General features: G+C 42.2%; 2 protein-coding genes and 1 long non-coding RNA gene across 5 annotated transcripts in view; 2 read left to right on the forward strand and 1 right to left on the reverse strand.

The window, feature by feature from the left end:
• Positions 1-954: 954 nt before the first annotated feature.
• dlx5a (distal-less homeobox 5a) lies at positions 955-2,957 on the forward strand. Its single transcript, XM_082522774.1, has 3 exons — positions 955-1,601; positions 2,004-2,188; positions 2,418-2,957. Exons 1-3 carry the CDS (start codon positions 1,244-1,246, stop codon positions 2,730-2,732), a joined length of 858 nt encoding a protein of 285 aa, XP_082378900.1. The 5' UTR covers positions 955-1,243; the 3' UTR covers positions 2,733-2,957.
• Positions 2,958-6,573: 3,616 nt separating this feature from the next.
• dlx6a (distal-less homeobox 6a) overlaps positions 6,574-26,146 on the reverse strand; it is a gene marked incomplete at its 5' end in the record, with an annotated part of 59,814 nt that continues 40,241 nt past the window's right edge. Inside the window, 3 exons of one of the 3 annotated variants that reach the window (XM_082520849.1) lie at positions 6,578-7,389; positions 7,634-7,827; positions 8,539-9,266. In XM_082520849.1, coding sequence (XP_082376975.1) covers positions 7,150-7,389; positions 7,634-7,827; positions 8,539-8,845 — 741 coding nt within the window. In that variant the 3' untranslated portion in view covers positions 6,578-7,149. Of the gene's footprint in view, positions 7,390-7,633; positions 7,828-8,538; positions 9,267-26,146 lie in introns of those variants that run through there. The other 2 variants (XM_082520847.1, XM_082520848.1) reach the window with 2 other exon arrangements.
• On the forward strand, positions 7,837-18,626 carry LOC309698416. The gene is made up of 3 exons (XR_014274091.1): positions 7,837-8,463; positions 8,583-8,623; positions 17,596-18,626. It is a non-coding gene; the product is annotated as an uncharacterized lncRNA (long non-coding RNA).

A 26,146-nucleotide genomic window follows, 5' to 3' on the forward strand; every position in this document is an offset into this window, starting at 1 on the left:
TTCGCGTAGCTGATGCCGTTTAAATTAAATTATTTATTGTATGAGTTGCAGATTTGAGTTATGAAACATGCAGAATGTTTCCGCATGTGTGCATCCAGTTAGCAGCACCTGCTGAAACGCCCATGTAGTCTTCCAAAACTTTGAAACAGTTGCAGGCTCTTTTATCAGATTAAACTGTTACCAGTGTCACGTGATTCCCCTTTCCCCGTTAATTTAATCTAATGGGTATATTTTTAATCTGGGCGTCTGGGTTGTGTCAAATTTGAGTGCATTTATTTTATGTTGTGTTGTGGGTTTGCCAAGGTGAACGACGTGCAGCCCCTCGCTTTGTCCTCTTGTCGGCGCTGTTTACCACTGAATGTGTGGGCTGACGGCCGGAGCTCTGGTTTGTGTGCTCGGCAGCATGCTTCAGGAGGGAATAACATGGATTAATATTTAATGAGCCGTTTATTGATGCCGAGCTGTGTAAACAGACCGTGTTTGATTTGCCGATGATGTACAGAATATTTGGCATCATTCATTTGATGCAAGAAAAGCTTTTTTGAAATTTCCATGGGGGTTAGGCTATGTGCCTCTTAAAACGAAAATGAGAATATATATATGTATGTATAAAAAACCCGAGCTCATTGGCTTAAGCTGCTCAGTTTCATGTCTTTGCGATTTTCTTTTATTATTAGATTATTAAATTTGATTCCATGTTTTCATGCCTGACTAGAGCAGCTAGTGAATTCTGTTCTGATAAAAACGCGTAAATAAAGATTAATAAAGACAAGCGTGATAATCGGTGGCTCTTGCAGCACGGGCCTTTTTGGTAATAGGATTTGTCCTTCTAATTTATCCTTCTGATGAATTGGCGACACTTTAATTGCTGCCATTGATTGATAGTATAAAAACACAACAATGCAGCCAACATGCAGCCCGGGTGGCTTCCCCCCTTATAAGAAAGCTGGCGGAGTGAATTGGGTGTAGCTGTGTCTGTGTGCGCCTTGGCCAATGGAACCAGATCCTCCCTGCAGTGCGTAAGAGCGCGATTTAGGATTTAACCAAGTCTTTGCTGCGGGGCTGGCTGCAGTCTTCACCAGAGCCCGACGGCCTGAGAGCCTTTCAACAATGCCAGTGTAGTTTTTTTCTACACCGCTCTGGAGACAGACGCTCTCGGTTTTTATTATTGATTTTTTTTTCTTTCGTGTTTTTTTCCCCTGCTGATTAAATAAAAACGAACCCACGCGCTCTCTCTCGAAGTATGACCGGAGTTTTTGACCGGAGGATCCCGAGTGTGAAATCTGCAGACTTTGAGAGCTCCTTTCAACTCTCCAGCATGCACCATCCGTCTCAGGAATCTCCTACTTTACCCGAATCCTCCGCCACGGATTCTGGCTACTACAGTCCCGCTGGAGGAGTCGCTCACGGCTACTGCTCGCCCAGCTCCACCTCTTACGGGAAGCCTCTGAATGCCTATCAGTACCAGTACCCGGGTGTAAACGGAACTGCTGGAAATTACTCGACAAAATCCTACACAGATTACAGCTCCTACACGACCCCCTCCTACCACCAGTATGCTGGGACTTACAGCAGAGTGCAAGCCCAGCCGAGTCCACAAGGTACGGGCCTAACATTTTATATTTTAATAAAAGCAGATTGTTAGAGGGTTATGAAGAAAAAATAAATATATGGTTGGTTTTTTAAATTTTTTATCCAGGTTTACCATTTCGTCGACTGCTGATTTGCACTAAAGGTCTATAAATGCGTAATTAAAAGAAAAAATGCAAATGCATGCTTCAAATTATTTCATTTAAGTCCATTTAAAGGAACCACTTACTTTCCTTTTAGTTGGACTGAAATGCATCTGGTCCATAAAAATGTATGTTTTTTTTGTTATTACTGTTATTTTAATACATCTGAACGATGACACACACACACGTAATAGATAAATTCCGATAATGCGGTTTTGGGGGAAATGGATACATGGTTATACACGGTTTTGTTTTTTTGTTTTTTAATAGAAAAAGAGATAAGCGAGCCTGAGGTGAGGATGGTGAATGGCAAGCCGAAGAAAGTGAGAAAACCCCGGACAATCTACTCCAGCTTCCAGCTGGCCGCCTTGCAGAGGCGGTTTCAGAACACACAGTACCTGGCGCTGCCGGAGAGAGCCGAACTGGCCGCCTCGCTGGGGCTAACGCAAACACAGGTGGGATTTTCGATGAAAAATACATCTCAGATCTCTCAAATCACTTTTAATTTGGAAGAAATTATCGTGTTTTAAGTGTTTCAAATGTTGAGAATAAAATAATGATTTTGCGATGTTTTCTGGCTTTCTTTGTGCGCTTTTACGCAAGGAGCGTTTTTTAAGCTCCATTTGTTTTTGAGGTGATTTCGGAAGTAATCATAATAATAATGCGATTTTTGGCTCCTTACAGGTGAAAATTTGGTTCCAAAACAGAAGATCAAAGATGAAGAAGATCATGAAAAACGGCGAGCTTCCCCCGGAACACAGCCCCAGCTCCAGCGACCCCATGGCCTGCAACTCTCCACAGTCCCCGGCCGTCTGGGACACACAGGGTCCCTCCAGGCCGCACAGTCTACAGCCACAAAGCATCAACACGACGGCTTCTAACTTTTTGGAAAACACGGGGTCATGGTACACCTCAGCCGGCAGCTCCATGACTTCCCACCTGCAGACCCCTAACTCAATACAGCATTCGTTGGCTCTTGGAGCGGGGACGTTATATTGAAAAAAAAGAAAAGAAAGAAAACTACACTAAACAAAAAACAAACCTATTGTTGATTTCATTTCCCCCTCCTTCTATGGGACTCGTGTTCAAATTTCAGAGGAATATGCAATGTATTTGATGGCAGTCATAGAAGAAACGTGTAAAATGTGTAAATGTGTGCATGTAATTTATTGCATTTTGGAAGACTATTAAACGTTTAAATGGACAATGGAACTTTGAACCCCACCCCCCTGCCTCCCTGCAGTCTCTTGTTATTTTAAACCCTCAGTTATTTTCTCTGAAAATCACGACAAAAGCTCGCAGACAGCCTCAGGTGACATTTTTTTGTTGTTTGCTTCCACAAGGTTGTAAATCACGGCTGCGAGGTACGTCGAGCTGAACGATCAGCATCAAATCTTAATGGTTTTCATGTGCAATTACGGCCTAGGAGTGCGTCGTTTGGGGGTTTTTTATGTTTTATATTTACTAAAAAATGGTATTTGTCTGAAAAGATTTTTGCAGGTAAAATTTAGTCTATTTTTTTCCTAAGAAATGACAATTAAAAAAAAAAATATGTGAATGAAGGCAGTTTATCCATTTGCGATGAATGCAAAATCGGAAAAATTAAAGGGCAAATTTCTGACTGAGCTTACATCAAGCAAACATTTGTCAAGATAAATACCTGTAAAAGGAACGGTACAGGCAATGGTAAGCGTCAGCCGACCACACCAATCACATTTTACTGAATCGAGCTGGGTGTATTTGTTCTGTAATATTGCATCTATTATTGCTACAGTAAGTCGGCAGTAGCTTATCTTCTTAATGTCATTTTTAATTTTATCAGACAAATGGTAACATGATAGGATTTGCTCATGATACAGTAATAATTCATATTTTTCAGTCAGTCCCCGTATTCTTCTTCATATTTTTATTCTTATTATTATTGCACCTGATTGAGTCTTTAAGATAGTCTGTAAGGGAAGTGCCCGCTTCTTCCTGCAGACGGTCTGCAGCCTTTCTCACTTCTTTGTGTCCCCTACAATTAGTCGCTTTGAATGGCAAGAGAGGAGGCGAGGGGGGCGGCACGGAGATCTGAGACAATCCGCATTCCTGTGGGGGTAGACCGGCTCCAGAGCTCTGCCACTCCCGGCCGCCGTACACAGCCCACCTTCCTGCTTAAAAAATGCAAGAACTGAAAAGAAAAAGGAAGAAAATCCTACACAGTTTGAACATGTCATTAGCAGCCGATAATACCAGCTCTGCCAGTGGGGGTTAAAAAAAAATCCATTAAACAAACCGTGCCACTGTGACAAACTTAAGAGAATTGATCTAACTGAATCTGCCCGACCATATGCGCCAAGATCACATAAGTGAGTTTTTACAAATGTTGCACACAAAATGCCTCCCCTTCTCTCTCTCTCTCTCTCTCTCTCACTTTATCTCTCTCTCTCTCTCACACAACATACACTAAACAATGCTGCATCTGACCCACACACTGACCCATGCAAGTTACCATTTCCACCTGACACAGAACCCTCTTCCTGATTGCAGCCCACTGAATAGACTTCACACACACACACACACACACACACACACACACACACACACACACACACACACACACACACACACACACACACACACAGCTATAGGAAACGCTGTCCCTAAAGCACTGGCAGCTCTGCTGCTTTAAGCACGATTTCTGCTGTGAACGAAACTGCAGAGCGGTCACTGCGATGCTAGTGTGTCACTCCAGAAATGTAAAAATTTAACAGGGCACGTGCACGTGATCAAGAACACTTTGGCGCGCGAACAGACGGGCACACACGGGTTTATATGTCTCCTACACATACAAACACACACATACACACACAGACAAACCACACAAAGACACACACCTTTCTCTCTCTCTCTCTCGCTCTCTCTCTCTCTCTCTCACACACACACACACACACACACACACACACACACACACACACACACACACACACACACACACACTTGTGGTGCCATTATATCGAGAGCCTCCGTTTATTTCCCAACCGAACATTTTCCACTCAGCTAGTTTTCCCCCCGTTTTGCAAATCGAGTCTAAATAATGACAGTTAGCTTTACTGGACAGCTTCAACTGTAACACTCCACAATAATTATTCTCCAGGATTAGGGCCTCCATTATCATAATCTGGACATTGACAATTACCTATAATTTGCAAAGATGCGCTTGGTTCTTGATTGCAGAGGGCTTTTTTTTTCAAGCTCGCCATCACTAAACAGTGACAGTAATAACAGCTAATTTTGCAGGCAATATATAAGAGCTTACCGGGGTGTGCAAACACTTTTCCACCTGGATTTGCTTATTCAACCACCAGCAGTAAAAACCGTGCAGCGCTTTTTTGGGGGGTTTAGTCTATGTTAGAGAAGCGGAGGAAGGTAAGGATGAGTCTTATATTTTCTGTCACAGCTTCCATTCTTAGATAAGGTGCGACGACACCCTTCACCCTTCACTTTACTTTATTATATAGATTTAGACAAAGAAATCTAAAATCTGATTTACTTTATATATATTATATATATATATATATTCTTTTAAAGAGAGGCTGTTTGGATTGTGGAAGCCTTTTCGAGATTTAATGTGGTACAATTTGTATGAAAATTTGTATGAAATGTTGTCCAGTGCTTGCAGCTTTTATGTGAGAAGTGTGAGCATCGCAGAGCAAGTGACACATCTCTCACTCCCCACCCCCATCTACTGTAGCTCTATCTATCTATCTATCTATCTATCTATCTATCTATTATCTATCTGAAACTCATCAAAGCCATTAAAAATCGTCATTTTCTGGTGCTGAATATGCGCGACTGCGTATTTATGAGCTCTGTTGATGTTTACTCGACTGCTGCTTTCGGCTCCCTGCAGCCCGATCATGGCCCAGGAGCAGATAGGCCCCAGCCTGGGGGCCCAGGTATGCTGAATGTGCGCCAGTGGGACATCCGCGACTTGACAGCTGCATGAAGCTTTTCAGCGTTGTAATTTCAGATAATATCCCGAGCGCTCACTCTTCTCAGCAATTTGTATATGAATAACCGAATAATTTTCCCTTTTGTTCCATCTGTGCTACCTCAAATCCAAATAAAGATGCCTTTTAGTATTAAAAGTGGTAGAAAATTACAGGTAATTATCTTTGACGGTAAAAACGCTGTAATCAGCGGGCTACATCAAAAATTACCCTAATTATGTCTGCATTTATGAGAATGGGGGAGAGAGAAAAAAAGCCTCACTTGGATAAAAACCCACAAATTGTCCCAAATATCTCCTTCATATTGAACGCCGCTGCAGCTGGCTGCTTTGTTCAGCATCGATCCCGCGGAGCTTGGCATTTAACGGCCTGCATTAGGACGGAGAGAAGGGAGAAAACATTTTGTCAATACTTCTAATAATTGAGGGTGAAAATGACAAGATAAGCTGGACCTGGAGCAAATGTCTTTCGAGGTGAATGTAGGCAGCGGCGGGTTGAGGGTAAGTTAATTTCCTCTGGTGCTGAGTGCGTTTGATAAATCTATATACTGTGGAGTTTTTCATTCATTGGATTTATTTAAAATGTTTACTCTAGTGAAATGGGCTTTTCAGTGAGCACCGTGTCATTAACTTATGCTCGTGTTGTCTGCTCTGAGCTTGCACACACCAGGGAGACGGGAAATAGGCCCTTTTTTGGACGTGATGTTGGCCCAATATGACGCACAAAAAAGGCCTAGATTAAAATGAATATCTTTTTCTTCTTCCCCCCACCCCCACCCATTTCTTCTTCTTCTTTTTTTTTTGAAATCATGGAACAGCAGGAGTCTGTTTTTGAGTCACCGTTTACTCAATCTGACAAAACATAAAAAGTGTATGTACAACTAAAATCGCAGATTATATTTACAGACAGACAATTTGCTTGGTTTTGCATGTTGGAGAAACAATCAGGGAGGGAAAAAAATTGAAGGAAGAAAATTTTGAAAAAAAAAGCAGTCCACCATGGCAAAAGAAAAAAAAAGGTTTCTGGGCGCCACAGCAGCGCATAGAGAGTGTGAGCAGTCTTTGTCCAAAGTGGCTAAAATGTCACTGATAATATTTGGTATATTGACGGTTCAGATGGTGACAAGAATGAAAGCATAACAAATGCGAGCCCACTGAACAGCCATGTACGCTAAAAATGGTTAGTTCCCTTGTTTGTGTCATCATCATCACACACCGAGGCTTGGCTGTGTCTCATCCTTCAGCAAAGGAGTGGAAGAGAGAGGGGGCTTTTTTTCGTTGTTGTTGTTGTTGTTGTTGTTGCCTGCTCCTCTCCAGCATCCAGTTTCTGAGCTGACACAAATTGTAGGCTACGTTGGAAACTGCATTGCCGAGATCCGGAGGCCTCTCCAAGACAGGCTCCCTGACCTTGCTTTCGTCGTCAGTCTATCTCTGCATTGAGTCTTGATGTGGGGAGGAATACCAGTGAGAGTAGCCGGGCATGTAGCTGTTGGCCGGCATGTTTACTCCTTTGGATGAGGCCGACACGTCCCAGATTGGGGGGATGCTCGGAGAGCGCGGGGACAGGGACAGGGAGCCCGGGATGGGCTCGCTCTCGTGCGGGTTACCGCCTTGCTTCAGCAGCTTCTTGAACTTTGACCTTTTATTCTGAAACCAAATTTTTACCTGCGGGAGAGGACGAGAGGGGCGCGCGCCGTTAGTTAAGGATAAAGATCCCACATGGAGGTCAGTTGTATTTACGCAACATTTCGTCTTTTAATATAATTAATATACAAAATATAGAAGCACACAAGATTAATAAAGTGAGAAATCAAAATACAACGTTTATTAAAATTACCAAACTGATACAGTACATTTTGTTTCTGGAGGCAGTGTTAAAATGTAAAGCAGTGCGCGTTTCTCCTCATACCTGTGTTTGCGTCAGTCCTAGAGAGGCGGCCAGCTCGGCGCGCTCCGGTAAAGCGAGGTACTGTGTTTGCTGGAAACGGTGGTTCAGTGCTTGAAGCTGCAAACTGGAATAAATTGTCCGAGGTTTGCGAATCTTCTTGCCTTTGCCGTTAAAACGAATCTCCCCGTTTTCGATCACTGTCGTCTTCTGCTGCTCTGCAACAAAAACAAGCAAACGTTATTATTATTGTTCAAGCCCACAGGCACGCTGTACGCGTTCATTTGTGTGCAGGAAGCACGCTGAAAAATATATATAGTTGCGGTAAAGAGTAAATCGAGGGGGGACAAACAATGTGAGAAAAAAACAATGAAAATTCTGGCTGATAAACGCTGACATCTCTCTCTCCCTCGTTGGCTTTAAGCGCCGAGGCAGCCCGCAATCCTCATACGCTGTCATATTTAGGATATTGCTGGTAATGACATGTCAATTAAATGCTAATTACAACATTCAAGGCGTGCGGGCCTAATTTCCACGAGTAGTTGGTGAGGATTGCACGGTCGACATGATCACACCCCGGGCATTTGAAGCAGATTTTGTGGGGGAACCGAAGGGAGTGCTAGGAGGGGACGGCGGAGGAAGAAAAAGAAGGCTGGATCTTGAATTATCCGGTGCCATTTACGCACAATTTTCGCGATCGCCCGCCTACGCTCGAAAGATAATTCCCGAATTTGGAGCGGCCGTGCGGTGATTTGGGCATGACACCACGAGGCTGGCATGGAGAAATGTTCGATCCCCACTGTGGACCACCCGCACTAAAAAAAAGAAAAGAAAAGAAAACGAAGAAGAAGGAGGTATGCTCTAATGGCACTGTCGAGCACGCTGTGGTGCATTTTCCATTTGGCTGGCGAAAAACGCGGGTCTCTTACCTGTGCCGTCTAACCTTGTCTGTCCTCCCATGTTGTTGTGATAGGACGGCAGGTACGGGCTGTGGTGTGGATGGCTCACGTAAGGGTAAGGTAACGACCTGTTGTAGGTGTTGCTCCCGGGGTACGGGGTGTTGTCGTGCTGGTGGTGAGAGTGTGAGCCGGAGTGGAGACAGTGCAGCGGGTAGTGGCCGCTGCCCATCGATGGGGAGCTCTGCTGTGAGTGCGACTGCTGTCCAAACTCCATGAAAGCAGACTTGGACGAGTCCTGAGCCTCCAGACCGTCAGCCATCGTAGTCATGGTCATCATCGAATTTTCTGCCTTGAGAGCACTCACCCCCCTCTCTCTCAAGACCAAATCGGTTTTTTCTCTCTCGCTGTGCTGTTGTCTCTCTCCCCTCTCTCCACCGCGAGCAGATATTGTCCTATTAACACCCGATTTTTCCAGAGGCGTCTTTATTTCCCCCCCTTGTCCTGTGATATTCTCACTCAAAGTGGTGGAAGGTAGGCATAAGTTAAGGGAGAGATTTTAAGGTGGATTCTGTTAAAATTGAGCCCTTGCTTCCAGACTTGATGCAGACACTACAAGTAAAATGGTTTGTCTCCAAAGGGCAGCGCCTCCCGATTGGTCATCCAACCCAACGTCATCACTGCTCTGCGCTTCACGGAGACTTGAGCTGGAGTTAACCCACCTTACCAGCTCCCACCACAACTATGGGGGAAATAATATGTGGTGGGAAAGACGCCTAATTCCTACAGACAAGCCCCACACGTTTAAAAAAAAAGGGAGAGAGAAAAAAAAAACCTCCGCTCTTTTGGAAACTGCCGAGTCGATTTTGTTTTTTAACCCAAACTCCAAATTACGCGCGACGCGCAACATATAGCGTGCACTTTGATTTAATCTGAAGCGGGCAGTCTTTACGTTTCCCCTATTTACTTTTCTGGCTTTAGGTCCTCATTTGCTGAGGAAGTAATTGCATATAGGAAAGCATCACACAAACACGTGTTCGGGAATAGCTGAATCGATTTCAAACCGAAACTGAATTATTTTACCCTACATTAAAAAAAAATAATACTATTAACACCAATCTCCTCAAACCAGCAATAATTTTATTTGAAAAAGGATTTTTCAGTCAAATTTATAAAAGAGTAACGAATAATCCCAGCTGCACTATGTGGCTCTTTTAAGGTTTTTACATTTTGTGACACTTAAAATATTAATGCCTATAGCGGGAGAGTGACGCGTTTAATGCCAAGGAAACACCTGGAACAGGTGGAGTAGATCTGGAAGTGAGCGAAAGTTTATCTTAGACTTGAATTGTTATTCTTAATTTCATTTAACTTTTTCATTTTTATTTTTTATCTTGACAGCCTATTTGATAAGAAAAACACTTTTTTTGTTGTTTTTTGCAGTGTAGTATTTGCTTTGATGTTTGCCTAATGAGCTGTCCCCCTCTTCAAACCCCACCCTCTTCTGCTCTGAAAGTAACATATATTATAACTGTTCATTTTTTCCCGGGGCTACTGACCATATGATTAAGGATCCTCAGACAATTCAAAATACCGTACATGTGACACATCAAATAACAATATGCCTGAGGTACAATAGGTTATTTTGCAGATAGAAGGGTGGATACCCGGATAAACTGACAGTGTCTTTTATCCCTGTTGCAATATGAGGCCTGATAGGGTCCTCAATATATGTAAATTATACAGTTTGTCTCCAAGGGCTGCCATGTTCGAGTAGCAAATAAGAATAAAATGCTATTTCCGCTTATAATAATGCAATAGGTATTCAAATCATGTTTTGCACCACTTTCAGCATTTTTTTCCACGCAATGTGGCATTTAGCGATTTAACAAAAAAAAAAAAAAGGCGACGCAAAATAATTATGGTTGCAATCAAGTTACTACGAAAACCTATTTGATTAGCGGCCACACTTTACTCAAATTGCAGCTATAAAATTAAGAACAATTCGCCTGTAATGATTATGGACTGGATTTATTTTGGGAGGGTGGAATAAAAGTGGATATAGCATAAATTATCCCCTAATTATACGCCAGTGTGGCCTCAATTATCCTCTTATCAAAAATGGTTGTCTAAATGCAGCGTTTAGTTTCAATTTTCTCCTTTTCTGTAACAAGAACTTGGTACCTTGCTATTATCGTCAGCTACGGTTGTTATTTACTTTGTGGGATTTAAAAGTGCACAACCCAGCCGGATAATCATTTTACAGCAGCGGAGCAAGGAGGGGAGCACAGAGGCAGGGATGTGTTGCAGCCGAAGGCATCCACATGGATTTGTTTTATTCCTGCAGAGTCCTTTAGATTAAGCGAGTCTGATTCAGATTAATCAGAGTTGCTCTTTTGTCGTCGGGAGGGCTGCAGGTAAGAGCTTCTTTTGCTGACATTGACGAATGATTTTATTGCCTCTTGTAATTCGCTATTTTAAGCAAAGAGTGTGGCCTCGCAGACCTGGAATGAGTCAGCCCACCTTGGTCACCCCTCAGTGATCTAGCATAGTGGCCAATTCCCCTGCCCGTGTTCCACTTGGACACGCAGAGGAGAAACCAGATCCGATAGCTTTTCTAATCGCCTTTGAGTCCTACTACAAACACGAACATGCTTTGCAGTGATGTTAGCCGCTTCCCCGCGGACTTAAAACCCCAGCCTTCGTTATATGAGACATCTTCATTCCCCAGGTTTTGTTGTTGTTGTTTTGTTTTGTTTTTTTGCAGCATCACAAGCGCGCCACCGTCGGAATTATTAAGATTAAGATGACTGTGCGGGTAATGTCAAAGTCTCGACGTCCCTGCAGGCGTGTTTCTGTGCACACCGAGATTAAGTGAAGTGGTGAAAGGACGGATTTGCTTGAATGGAGAGAACATGACATACTCGACCTTGGTGTTTTTGAAATGTTTAAGATCTGGGCTTTTTGCACGCGTGCTGACAGCCGTGTCTGATTGCAAACAGCGACCCATATAACATGTAATCAGTGGACTGTTTAAAAAAACTTTAATTGTACTTTATTACTAAAAAGAACAGAAGCAAAAACAATTATCCTATAAAAATTATATATTTTAAAAATGACACCCTTGAGTCATTCTTCACCTGCTGTATCATGTCTCCGGTTAATCTTGGATTATACAAGTTCATGGCCTTATTCTGGAGAAAAATTATTTTATATTTCAGCTCGACAAAATGTCAATCACAAAATGAGCAGCGTTCAGCTGCAAATCTAGAAATCACTTTGTCCCTAAGTAGATGATTGACCTTCAGCACAATCAATGGCCGTGCTGGTTTAACAGAAGTGGTCTTTATTTCCTGCTGTCTTATAAACGCTGATGAATGACTCTTTAAAATCACTCCAATATCCAAACGCCGGGTCTGTATCAGGCCTGGGATTTCCCCTAACATCCACTGTCTGTGACGGCAGTACATGGAAACTGAGAAGATTTGCACGCCTGCATTTACAGGTGGAACTTAACGGCATATTGTGGTTAACACAGCCGATAGGACATAACCTAAATTGGTAATATCAGCACGCTTGTGGATAAGGTGATCTATACATGCGTAAATGTGATCTCCCCACCTCTTTCTGAATGCGTGTCACTGCCTGTTTTAGCACCGCGTGTCTTTTTCAGTCTATCTGGCCACACGTGTTAATCGTATCTGAGCGTTAACACAGAGTTCCAACAGAACATAGGTCATAACTGTAAATGAGAGGCTGGGTGTTTGCGGTCGGTCCCACTAACAGCTATTGACTGGCTCCCATGGAAAGCCACTTCTTTGGCTTCCCAGGGACTAGGAGCGGTTGAGGACGCTGAGGCAAGTCACTGCAGAAAGACACCGGGAGGCACTTAAACAACATGTCTCCCTTCTCCACAGCGCAAAGCCACTGGCGCTTCACAGACAGCCAGGCGTCGACTGCTCTCCATCTCTGCCGTGCGAAGGGCGGGAAGTGGCAAAAGAGAAGCGCAGATGCATGCCACACACAGCTGTCAGCATAACGTGGTTCATTGTAACTGGATTCACTGGAGCAAACCGCCCTCACACACACACACACACACACACACACACACACACACACACACACACACACACACACACACACACACGCCCGAAAACGATCACCGATCAGTACAGTTCATCCGTGTCCAAATGGCGGCTCGACGCTTTTACGCACGCAAATTGCGCACAGCGCACTAATGCAAACTCGCTTACGCCAGGCTTTGATGTGATTTGTAAAAACGTGCAACTACACCGAGAAAAATGAGTGTGGTTTTGCTATAAAGATAACCAAGCGCTGCCAGGCAGACGACTGTTTACCATAACTTTTGCATCATAAATTAGGATTGCATTATCTCTCGGTTAAATAGCAAAATTGGCACATGCATGGATGGCCCCCAGGTGCAGGCAACGGCCTTCAGATGGACCCATCGTAGTTGAGCTAAATGACCACAAATAAGCACAGGCTTGCATCACTGAGTCTTCACAGCCTCTCGTAGACTAATGGATTTAATTTGGCACGACTGAAGCTGCACTGGACCCACTTAGGGCCCATGTTCTAATTAAGACCGCTTGTTTCTTTTGTCGCCTTCCTATATTGAATGTTTAGGTCCACCTGAGTGATTGCATTGCTTAGTTTCCTGCACCAGTCATATGGTGTTTATATTTGCTCGTTTGCTTCTGAAATGGTGGCAAAATACGAAGGCAAACGAGCTGGTGAAGCGTAACTGGATTAATGAAAACGGCCTCAAAGCCACTGAATTTGATAACGCGATGAAAGTAAAATAATAATAATAATGATAATAATAATAATAATAAGGAAGACTGCAGAAGGCTGCTTAGGGCATTTGTTGCGAAGAATTAACAATATAGCAGTTTGTTTTATTTTAGGCTGTTACGCTATAACTCGGCGAGCACACGCCTAACTCACTGTTCCTGTACAAAGGAGTAAATAACAAAGGAGCTACATACAAAAAGTTGATCTGAATTTAATGTTGGTGACAAATAAGACTAGTGAGAACCGGGGGTGCATGTAGTCCCCCCTTTCCCCCCTCTCTCGACTTAATACGCGACATTATTAGGTCTGACAGCACAGTGGTCGGTCTTGAAGGAGAGGATTTGGTCGGTAGATGACAGACAGGAAGGCCAGCAATCATGGGCTTTTTTTCTTTCTTTCCTTTTTTTTTTTATCAGAATGTACTGTTCGATGCCGTTTATCCCTGATGATAGAAAATTGCTCTGTTGCCAGGACGCTGCCGCCGAAATAGAGGGCAGGAGCAACATTTCCATTTTCCAGTTTGAAAGCCATTGAAATGAATTAGTAAAAATGAAAAAAAGGGGGGGAAATGAGAAAGAATCCCCTGATAAACAAAGGGGAGCAAACAAAGATACCATTTTCTTTTGCCGAGAAGCCACCCTCCTCATTTTTCCTTTTTTTTTTTCTGTAGCAGAGTGAAGGTTTTACTTCAACAGTTGCAAATCACATGCTTGGCTTCTAATGTAGTCCAAGGCCCGGGCCTACTTCAAAGACAATCATTTATTTCCCAACCTTCTGGAATAATCAGAGCGCCTTTTCATCTGTCGTGACAGAGAGGAGAAAGGGGGAAAAAAGAATGAAAGACAGAAATTAGTAAAGAAAACTTGACAACGAGGAGCATTAAGCAAACTCCTGAAATGTTTGGCCATTAGGCACAAATGAAGAGCAAACTTTACAGAAAAAAAGATGCAGATTAAAGAGCGAAATATAATTATATACACGTTCCTTAAATTGGTAGCTATATATTTATATACAGCATGTATGGAAAATATATCTTATCTTATCTTATTATTATTAATAATAACATTTATGCTGCTGCTACTATTATCGTCACGGTCCTCGTCATTATTATCACGTTAATCACTTCTGCAGTTCATATAGTAGGTATTCTACTGCGCCTGATCTAAAAAATAATATGAATCTAAATAACGTGCTACAAACTTAATTAAATCATTTTCGTTGAGGTGATATAATTAAATGTATGCTTTACGTGTCAGTGTTTGAGGGGCCAGCGGTGCAGGAGGAGGGTTTAGTGTCTGTGTCTGAGGAGGCAGGTGGTTTTTGCAACCTCCACAGAGTCTGAGCGCGCCACCGGTGCGCGTCATATGTGGCATGCAGTCTGATGGATGGAGAAATGTCACACGGATTATGGTGAACCTTTAGGAAGGGGTATCATAAATTGTTCGTGGACACTAAACATCCCATCACAACTTGGTCCGTCCTTGCAGGAGTTCTCTAGTACGATAAAATAAAAATTAAAATAAAAAAGGCTGTAGCACACAGCAGTATTGTTGTTTGGGAAATAATCATTAAAATGGTTGGCTTCTTAATAAAGTGTGGCCACTTAGGGAACCTAATCTCATTTACAGATGTGAGGGATGAAAAGGATGTTTTAGCCACAGAATGGAGAAAGAAATTTAAATCTGTGTGTCTAAACTGTGGATCACAACACACATGTGTCCAATAATGCTCAGATTTAGAGCACAGGCAGGCCAAATGAAGGGATTTTAAGCATTTAAAATCCCACTAACATATAAGATAAGCTTCATCTGCTTGGGAAATAAGATGAATCTAACAAAAGGAATATTTAAAATATGTTTTTGTTATATTAGACTACAAATATGCACATATATTTAGTCTTTTACAGGATTCAACTTTGTAAGAAATAAGAAAATGAGCCTCATTTTTTTTTTAATCCTGTTGTTGGGGCTATACATGCAGATAAAACTGCTCCTTAGAAAACACCCACAACACATATCCCCAATGCACACGGTGCAAACTAATAACCAAATAGCGTGCCCTCAAACAGGAAAGTCCTGGCTCACGTATAGAGATGAATGCCCCGCTGAAGGAGGTGCTGCTCACAATAGCCGACACCGACTGCAAAATAAAAGAGCGTGAAATTTAAGAGCACAGTGTGAGCTGAAGTGGAAGGAAAGTGAGGAGAAAGGGAGTCACACCTGGTGAAATCTAGTGCGCTGGCAGAGCCCGTCTCATTCTCTGCTGCTTCTTAGCAGGAGCCTGTCAGGTGATAGGTGGTGCGCACCTTTGCTGAACCTTTGGACACTCCTACCTGAAACCTGCTGCTCTCGTAGGCCTTGGGGTTTTTTTTTTAAGGTTTTGTGCTCACAGAGAGTTTGTGTAACTCAGTGGATTAAGTGTAGCTTTATTGTTATTATTATTAAGAAATATGGTCGTGTTCCTGCAAGAAACACACAGGCTTCCTCGGATGAGGTGAATGTGGATAAAAGTGTAAAATCTTTTAAAAAATCTGTAAAAAATCTGCTTTTTTTTCATTTGCAGAAATTATTCCTGAAATATAGTTTTAAAGCTAAAACCTTTATAAAGATTTTGCTTTTATTTAGATAAAATGTTACATATTTTATATACATATATATATAAATCAAACATCCCTATAATCATTATCAGACCCTTTGTGCATATCTTGGCCCTCCTGGGTTTGTTATTATTGCTACACTCAGCGATACAGCCATTGCATTAATCTCAAGCTTCTCTAAATTACTCTGAAGCCAATTATTTAATATGTAATTATATCTAACACACACACAAAAAAAATAAAAAAAAAATAATGAAACACACAAACTCCTTAAAATATGGAGCAGGCACATGGATGCAAAGCCCACCCCAACAACGCCATGCATTTACACTGCTGTGAAATACTAGTGAGCAGTGTCCAGTGTCCTCTGAGTTAACAAAAACCACAGACCACAGATCAACTTAATAATCTGGCCAGGAGATCATGGTTATAGCCAGCCTCATAATATCACAGCTATTAATTCATCGCCTGGTAAACCTTCGCAGGCTTTATTTTCATTTGCAATGAACTGTCAGATTTGAGTGGAGACATTTTTAGGACTTTGTCCATTTTGGTGAAGTGAAGGTAGCCAATTATTGTCATCATTGCCCTTGAAAATGCATTACGCCTCACCTGAGGGCTCACTCAATCAAAGAGACTGAAGGGGCGATTAACAGATGACTTCTGACCTCAACCCATCGCAAACAAAAAAAAAAGATTACCCAAAAAAACGGGCAGACGGCAATCAACATTTCTCATTCAGCTTTGTGTTTCGTGCAAACTTTCTTATTGTTGACATCTAACCTTGGGGCATCCGGATGGCAGCTCTGGCATTGGGACCTTGAACATTGACTTTTATCATCACTGCTTGCAAACATATCTGACACTGTCAGGGGGGTTATTAAAAAATTTATCACATTTTATGATTTAAGTGTCAGCTCTAAGGTTACCATATGAGCCACTGATTTGCAGTATGTTTGTAAAAGACTGTAATACAATTTTAAGTAGATATAAATACGATTAAGTGTTGCTAATGAACAACAAAAGCTCAAACTTATGGGTTTTCTGGTTATAGAAGATTTATTGAAATGCTTAAAATCAAAAATAATATATAAAGAGTGACAAATAATGAAGTGTTATTGCTTAAGGATAATACAGATCTCAGTGCTTTCCTTAAGCACTGAGACTTTACAATCAACGCTAAAACGACCTGATAGGCTGGAGTTTTCATTCAATTTAAAACAGACAATCGTTCTTTGTGCTTAACCTTTTCAGTGCGTAAGTGCAGCTTCCTCACCTGGAAGTTGAAAGATGATTATGGGTCAGACTGAAAAATTAAAACGGGCATAAATATACGGTGGCATGTTTTTCATTTCAACTTTTGGCAAAAGTGAGATTGATTGATTTTTTTTTTAAGGAAGATAAATACCTGTGAATAACTTTGTCTCTCTTTGTGTCCCCCACCCCCTCTCAGTTCCTCTTATGTTCTCCAACCCCCACACCACCATCACCACCCCCCAATCCATGTCCAGCCACTGTCTCCATCTCTTCTCCATCCTGCCCCCTTCTCTCCTCTTCATTTCTCTCTTCATGCCCACTCTACCCCTCTCTCCCTTTCCCCTTCAACCTCTCCCCCCGCACCCCCCCACCCCTTTTTTCTTTCACTCACCTCCCTCCCTCCCACACCCTTCATCCAATAGGTACGCCTCCATCCCCTCTTGGCAGCTCCATCTCCTCCTCGCCTCCCCCTGTCTCTCCACCCTCTCCCTGGTTGGTTTCCACAGCTGTGGTGAGTGAGGGGCAGATGACCGGAGAATTGGCCCCTGGGAGAGCGCTGAGCCATCCTGGTGCTATTAGGCTCGTGGCTAATAATAGGTGTTTCAGACCGGGGGAAGATCAATCAGGGGGAATCATGGGGAATGTTCAGAGCAGCGCTTTTTACACATCGGCCCAGATGGATGAAATTACACTTGTCAGTTTTTAGTTGCATTACTCACAAATTGGTTGTCTACTCTCCCCCCCCACCCCCCACCCTCCCTCTCTCTCCCTCCCTCACTCCCTCTTCTCTCCTTTCTCTCTCTTTTGCCCCCATTCATGTGTCAGTGGCCCGCTAAAAGGATTCGGTGGTGAAATCCCTGTCATTTTTGTCTTTTCCCTGTTTAGCCCTCAGCCAGCATCTCTTCTGCCTGCATGTATGCACTTAGGAGAAATCAGCGGAAGATCTCGCCTCGGCCACTTTCAGTGCTGACGTGCGCACAACTGACATTCTGTTCGAATCCTGCATGTATAATACAAAAACCCCCCCAAAAAACCATTTAATTGGAAAGAGATCAACTGACAGAAAACGAATGATAATAAATGTCAGTGATTTTCCTTTCCTTTCCACTGTGAGGGTGTTCGGATTTTTATGTTTCCCACTGTATGTATGCAATATGAAAGTCTTTTCTTAGTTAAGATCTATCACACTAACTGTTGTCAGTTCAAAGATTACATAAGAATCTACCCTGTATTTTATATTTCAGAGTAAAAATTTGGGCTTTTGAATCATGCATTGAATATTTACATAAATTCTGTAGCTAAACCAAATTGCTAAATGTGTGAAATTCAATAATTATATTGTTACTTATGAATAATCCTGTATAATTGCAATGTAATTAAACCTGCCAAGTGCAAATGAGACATTCGGGGTGTATCTCACTGTTCGAAAGTGAATAAAATTCTCCATGCAATATTCAGTGTCTCTGCTGTTTATTTTAAACATTCACCGGCCTATACACTGGATTTTCTGCAGAAAACTTAAAGGGGAAGCACGGGAGCAAAACGCTTTTCAGCTGGAGTGAGACTTAATATTGGAAAAGAATGAAATCAAAACTTTGAGCAGCACGGTGCATCTTGACTATTGTCACCCCCATATTCTTTTGGTGACTGATTGATACGGACTGATTTTTTACTTTTTGGGGGGAAAATGTTTTACCAGCAAAAGCAGCTGAGAATATGATTGCAGAGTCAGAGATGTGGTAATTGAATGACCTGAGCGTTTCTGTGCAATTGCAGGGAGAGAGAAGCGGCTCAGTTGAGGTGAAAGGGGGTTTATGCATGGCAGTGGATGCGAGCCAAAGAACACATCATCTAAAACTAAGCTCCTGATGTGTTAGCCTACATGATAACTAGCACAGTCGGAAAGGTGGCCGTGGAGACTGAGAGGGGTCATTTCGAAGGCAGCCACACAACAGCTATTTGTGTCAGTGATTTCCACTTCTGGCTCGGCGCTGACAGACTGAAATGTTTAGTGTTTACAATGCTTTCCTTGCAACTTGTCCTCACATTAGCTCCCCCCCCCCCCCCTTTCTTGATGTGGCTATGTCTTTGGCACAGAAGGGGTGGGGGGGTGGGGGGGTCGGGGGTATAGCACTGATATATTAAAGTGCTTGTCTGTGCGAGACAAGCGGCTACTACACCCTGGTATCAAAACACAAGCATGACAATCACAGCCAGGAGAAGACTGGCTGAAAGTAGCGGCTCTGAATAGCTCACTGGGGAGACATCAATACAGCCCCCCCAGATGTTGGGGTCTCCCGGTCCAGCCTGATGGAGAGATGTTCCTCAGTCTGATTGCACAACTGGAGAGGGCTGGAAACAGAAAGGCTTCTTTGAAACAGAGAGCGGCTGAAAGCTCGGTGGCCATGGGGGAGGGAAGCAGGCCCTCTGTGAGAGAGTTTCCTTAGCAACAGAAAGAATGACATCCTGACTTCCCAGCAAAACTCGTCTCAGGGCTTCTGCTGGATATTTCCATGTGGTGAGCATTAAAAAAAAATGTTCAAAAGCCGATATAAAGACACACACTCCCTGCTTCTTCCATTTATATTGAAATGAGTTTTCCCCCCCTCTGCTCGGCTTGTGTGTAGTGAATACAGAGAGTCCTAATGTATGTATTTTGCTCATTTTACTGTGTCTGGCGTTTCCGCGCCTCTCCTCTGTGACTCTGTGTTTGCCTCCTGCTGTGGTAAACACAACATTGCTATGATAGCACATGCATTTCAGAAAGCTCAAAACACCGCCGAGGAGCCGAAACATTCTCTCTCTCCCTCTTCTCTGTGTCTCTAAATTTCTTCCCCCTCTCCCTCTGCCTCTGTCAGTCCTCTCTCTCACTTCCAGCCAAGGTATTCAGCTCCCATGATTGCAAACACGCATAATGACAGCATCTCCCGGGGGCCAGCGGAGGTACCCCACTGATGCTGAGAGACTCTATCCTGTCGTCACATTGCAGGAAATTTCTCGGCAGTGCGCACTGGAACCTGGTGAGCTTTGGCAAGGCATCACCAGAAGCTGGGCTGGCTATGTTTTTTTTTTTTTGTTAATAAAATGAAGTGCAAATTGTGGCAGGCTCGCATGCATTGGAACAGCTCACTGCTTCCTCCCATTACGAGGCCAGGGCGAGCGCCATGGAAGCATAAGCGTGAATACATTATAAAGTAATGAGGAAACATCCAGGAGAGGGTCACGGGGGGCGTCAAGCGGCTCCAGGGGCCTTACGAAGAGCTTTCAGTGTGCTCCGTGATGGATTAGTCATTCGCGTTTGAAGAGCGAGCGAGAGGTGGAGTTCAACAATGTTACACACAGCAACAGTTGCTAAGAGTTGCAGCGAGCGAGGCCTATTCAGTCTGTGAATATGTACAGTTGGTGCTGAGCAGGAATATAGGTGAATAGAGATAGAGCTGTTTTGTGTATCAATGATGATGATTGTGACATTTCCAACAATGCAGCATAATATTCATGAACACCGAAAAACAGCTAGGAATCATGGGTACTGGAGAGGATGATAATGTAAACCATTCATGCCTTAGCAGCATGAGAGTGGCTAAGACAAAATGTCACTGATATTTGGTATTTGAGGCAAATCTTTGTGGATGTGAAAATGACATCCTAATCCCTGCCATGGCTGCAGCTGGAGCACATCGCTGTGAAGAATCAACCCAAAGTGAAGCCCACAGGCTACAGCCTGGTGGGGAGAAATCATACCCATCACTGCTCACCAGCAAATGATTACACTTTAGGAAATTTCTGTAAAAGTACGGGAGATTTAAAACAGTAATGCAACAGTTCTTAGTGATTACAGCTGGATCCTGTAGAAGCCCACTGCACATTATAATAGTATAGTATAATAATGTATTTTTTCTTTGATAAGAACAAAGACTCATGGGACTGTGAATCATTAATTAAAACATTTTGATTGTTTTTGATGAGTGATGTGGTTTAAAGTGAGCGAGAACAGTGAGCAATCAACAGTTCACTATAACGAAAACTAGCAGATGAACTAGGTCATCCTAGTGTTTGATGGGTTATATCGTACAGTAAACCCTTTGGGTGAGATTAGCACCAGAAAGCTAAAATAACTGTGCCATGGCAACCAAACATCACACAGTAAAATACTAGGGCCTGACTGAAATAGTATTTTTAAAACCGATACCAATACCAATATTTGGTGATTTAAAAAGCTGACTTTTTTCTTTCAAATACAAGAATCATAAACAGATTTCCCAAACATTTAACATATCTCGGTATTCATGAGTCATTACTAAGATAGTAGAAAAACGTAGTTTTAAAATCTCAGATTATTTGTGTGCGCTGCTCTAAACAGGGATGCTGCTGATTGGCCTGGTGGACAACGATGCAGCGTCAGGGCTGATAACATGGTTGAAATGTGTTTCTTCAATATTTTCTTCACATTTTTATATTTCTATTTATTGGCTGTTATAAATGCCGATATCAGTACGCTGGCAAACAGCTAATATCGGCCAACATATCGAGCATGCTCTATAAAATACTGCAAAGCTAAACAAAAATAAGATGAAAAGAAATGAAAATTGTTTCATAATTTGAAATAAATAAATCTAAATGAAAATGAGCTTTGGAAACTAATTAAGAGAATATTGAAAAATAAATAAATATTCAATAAAAGGTTCAGTATTTGTTAATTTGGTAAATTTTGTTATCGCAATTTGCCCGACAGGCCTTTGCTGGATCTGTTTATTCATTCTGGGCATTTTTACAAATCTATGAGTCAGCTGCTTTCAAAGAGTTCTGTGTTTTTACTGTAACACCTGTACTGATTTTACTCAAATTTACCTCTGGCATATGCCCTCCATACTGTAAAACAGGACTGAAACTAATAAAGTTTTAAAATAATAATAACTAAACAGAAACAAGCAAACTCACTTTTAAAACTAAAATCAATACAATGAAATTCAAATCAATACAATTTTATTTATAAAGCACCAAATCGCAACAGCAGCCACCTAAAGGCGCTTTATGTTGTAACGTAAAGATCATACAATATTATTTATATGAAAATGATATAAAATAAAATGAAAAATATGTATTTAAAAAATACAAACTATAAGGTATGGAACTTGCAGTGGGCACACTGTAAAATAACAGTTAGATGCTGGCAAATCCAGTTGCAGCACTTTACTGTATTTTAACTGTATTTTCTTACAGCGTATCAGGAATTATCAAGCCTTGTTTTAAATCCAGCTCTGTGATCTGTGTCAGTAAGCATTGAACTGACATACTTAACCGAGAAAGCCAGCAATGAGTGCCTTACTACAAACTGTCCCTGCCAATCATACGTCACGCAAACGGGCCCTCATTCTATGCATTCCTGTAGGGTGGGACGGGTGGGTGGGTGCAGACTGGTTTGAGCCCACTTTAGAGCCGCTTTCTCCACAGCGAAAACGCCCTCCCTTTGGCATTCAGTCACCGATGAGTCCGTTGAGCCACAATGGAGTCGGCTGATGGAACGCCATGGCAACGACCGACACCTGGCAAGAGTTCATCCCACCTCTTCTCTCTCTCTTTCCACCATCATCCCTCTTTTTCCCTCCCACTGCCCCCCCCCCACCCCCCACCCCCACTAGATGCTGGAACATATTTCCCTCAGACTGACTGAAAGCCCCTGTGAACAAATAATGGGTGCACGCCAGTCTAAATAAAGTGCGGTTTATGAGTTGTGGTCAGAAATGTCTCCCCCCCCCACCCCCCCCCCCACCATCCCCACCCCCTCTCTCTTGCTCTCTTTTTAATGCTCTGCACAAAAAACAGTTGCCAACATTTTTTCCTTTTTTATCAGGTCATATGGCTGGTTGGTGATTATACAAAGCCATTTTTTCCTTTCTCGCAGTGAAGCACAAAGTCAAATAAAAGAGAGTGGCTCCACACTAGTAGTCTGCAAACCCATTTTTGTAGAATGGAACAAGTCTCCCAAGCCAAAACAAACCAACATGTCCCTTTGCCATTTTTCAACTCCAGCTTTTCAATAATATGTTAGACCTTGGCGTTGAATAAATCCTCTGTAGTAAGCTTCAGCTGTAGGCTGTGTTATCAATTAATCAAATTAATCAAGACTGGTGGGAGTTGCACAAGATCCTTGCAACTGACTGAAAGGCTGCTTAAACGGTTAAGTAAACCACGGTTTGATAGAAACCCCAGAAATATCAATCACAGACAATGAACTTAGTGATGATGGAAGATCCTGCAGTGTTTTTTCAGACTTATTTGCACTGAGATCAGGTTCAAGAGTTGAATTAACATATAATTAAATGAGTAATTGAACATTTGGGGAATCACCAAGAGGGACCTGAGTAGACTGATAAATTCCATGGCTTTTACAGACCTGAACTCAAAACATCCTCAACTGTAGTCACGACTGGAATCCAAAGTGAAAAATAACCCTACTACAAGCTGACACTTATACCAATTAAACTGTAAGTAAAATGTAAGACGAATAGTGGAGTTGGGGGAACTACTGTATGTGCTAATTTAGGACGACTAACAAAAAAAGAAGAATCTTGCGTGAGTGAATCAAAGCATCTGAGAAGTATTGTGTGATTGTAGTTTGAATTTGACAGCACACATGGAAACATTTGCAGATTACGGTGTGGCTGTTTGCTAAGTTTGTAACAGTATCGTTAGCTTACCCAAGCTAGGCAGCCAAATATTTCTCTCTTAATGAGCTTGTTGCTATATAGATGATGGAGGGGATGCCGCCAATATGAACATAAAGTTCAACAGGATAAACTCTGTCTGAACATTACAGGTCTTCATTTTACTTTCCACAGGACATAAAACTGTAACTGTTTTAGTGGCAGTAATCTTGTAATGTAGCATCCATCTACAGCTTCTATGAAGCCAGTCAAGAGACACAGTCCCTTCAGCGTGCCTCGGGTTTGCTATGGGACGTCTTCCCAGTGGGACATGCTCGAAACACCTCACCTACGAGGCATTCAGGAGGCATCCTAGTCCCAGCCAACCTTCAGAGAAAGCTAATCATCATTTGTATCTCTTGTCTTGTTCTTTTGGTGACTACTCTCAGCTTGTGACCACAGGTGAGTAACAAGTTCCTTTTAAAAGTCGTGTTAAGTTTAAAAGCAGTGTTTAAAAGTAAAAAAGAAGCAGAAGCATTGCAAGTTTATGTTAACTGACTATTTTCACCTAGTCTCCTGGTGATTTTGTACATTCATAAATACACAAGCTATCAAGGCTTGGTCTAGCAGCCTGTGATTAGTGGCTTGGTCAGTGCCATGGTTTGGTAAAGAGCTTAGTCTTTGTTTTTTTTGGGCCTGCCAGCTGTACTATACCTCATTTAGTCCCCCTAAAACCAATTTGATGACGCCAAGTCATGCCAGCAGAAAAATCAAGATGGCTGTTGCTGTAAAATGTTAAAAAAAAAACAAAAAACTTTGAGGTTTTAGCACAGAGAACTGTACAATGGACTATATTTTCTACCAGAAATTATGTCTTCCATTTCAACAACTCCTTGTTAGATTAAGTTTCCAGCACACAGAGCTTTCCTCGCATCTTTCTAATGTTTCCGCAGTGAAGCATGTGGCCATCACGAAATTATTTATGCTAAATTGCCAAAACTATAGGAGGTATGGAGTAAAAGTGGAAAAGAGAAAACTGCGGAGAGACGTTGATGGTGGCTCGTAAAACTGAGAGACAGAGTAATAATTTTAAGTAGTGTAATAGAGCTATGTTTAATTCCAGTAGGTGATCATGCTGTTCTCACCGTAGTCACATTTATGCATGCACGCAAGGTGGAAAATACCTATTTCTACGTCAATTACAATAGTACATGCACTAACAATCACTGCATGAGACATACAGCTCTCAGCAGCTTGAAGGAAAACTTTGCAGAACAAATCGTGCATTGGCACATTTTTTAAAAGGTGTGGCAAACTTGATTGTAATGTCACAAAAGAAACATACATAGGTAGCACATAAGTGGTATTAGAAATATAACTAGCAGCATATAAATTCTATTTATGGAGGCTTGAGTGTGCTTTGGACAATGTCTACATTAGGTTTTACTCTGAGGCACAAAAAACCCACTCAGGGGTGTCGGAGTGATGTAGACTCTTCGATACATGTTCTACCCGAGGTATTGCATGTTAGCTAGCACGTTCAGTATATAAATCAAGGAATGAGGAGAGCTGCGTGTGTTAATGAGCATTAAAAAGCTCTTAAAGTGTAATCATCTTCATGGACCCTCCACATGGCCTCTTTTTTGCCCTATCACTCCTAACCACAACCTCCTCCGGGCCAGCAATCACGAAACCAGAACTCTTGACTCACCAGGCTCACATTACAAAGTTATTGGAGCTTTCAGAGAGAAGCTGTGTGGAAGTGGGGGAAACAGAAGCAGCTATGATATTATTGCATTTAGTACAACAACTTCAAGACAGACTACCCTCAGACACTGTAGAAGAACACAAGAGTTAGCTGTCCCTGAACCTGCCTTTGCGGGAACAATGACAAAGTAGAGTGTCTTTTGTGTAAACTGGACAATCACACATTTGTTCATTCACTGGGGAAATCTGCACATTTCACAGGAGAATACAACCCTCCCTTCACGCTCCTGAGATAGATGAGAATGACAGGTGTGAAGTGGGCAAAATACTTCATACACAGCCTAAAACAATAGCCTTTGTGCTCATGACGGAAGAAAAAAAGGTGACAATGAGTTTGTGCATGCGAGCTACTTCAATGTGACTTTGAAGGATTTGGAGAAAAAAGTGACATATGTTTGTTTTGGTTACCTGAAATTCCACTTAAGGAGGAATTGTGTTTTATATCAAGTAAAAGGTCACTGAATTGCGAGTGAAAAAGAGGAATGTTGTTTTTTGTTAAATAGGAAATATTTGGTTTTGTGTTGTAGAGATTTGAAGCATTTTATAACTGAAGGGCAGGATT

Source organism: Aulonocara stuartgranti (assembly GCF_965226115.1).
Source record: "Aulonocara stuartgranti genome assembly, chromosome: 22".
NCBI classification, from domain to species: Eukaryota; Metazoa; Chordata; class Actinopteri; order Cichliformes; family Cichlidae; genus Aulonocara; species Aulonocara stuartgranti.

Coding starts and splice junctions, on each gene's coding strand:
- dlx5a (XM_082522774.1), top strand. CDS start 1,244: ATGACCGGAGTTTTTGACCGGAGGATCCCGAGTGTGAAATCTGCAGAC. Junction 1,602..2,003: donor AGCCCAGCCGAGTCCACAAG/GTACGGGCCTAA, acceptor GTTTTTTAATAG/AAAAAGAGATAAGCGAGCCT. Junction 2,189..2,417: donor TGGGGCTAACGCAAACACAG/GTGGGATTTTCG, acceptor GGCTCCTTACAG/GTGAAAATTTGGTTCCAAAA.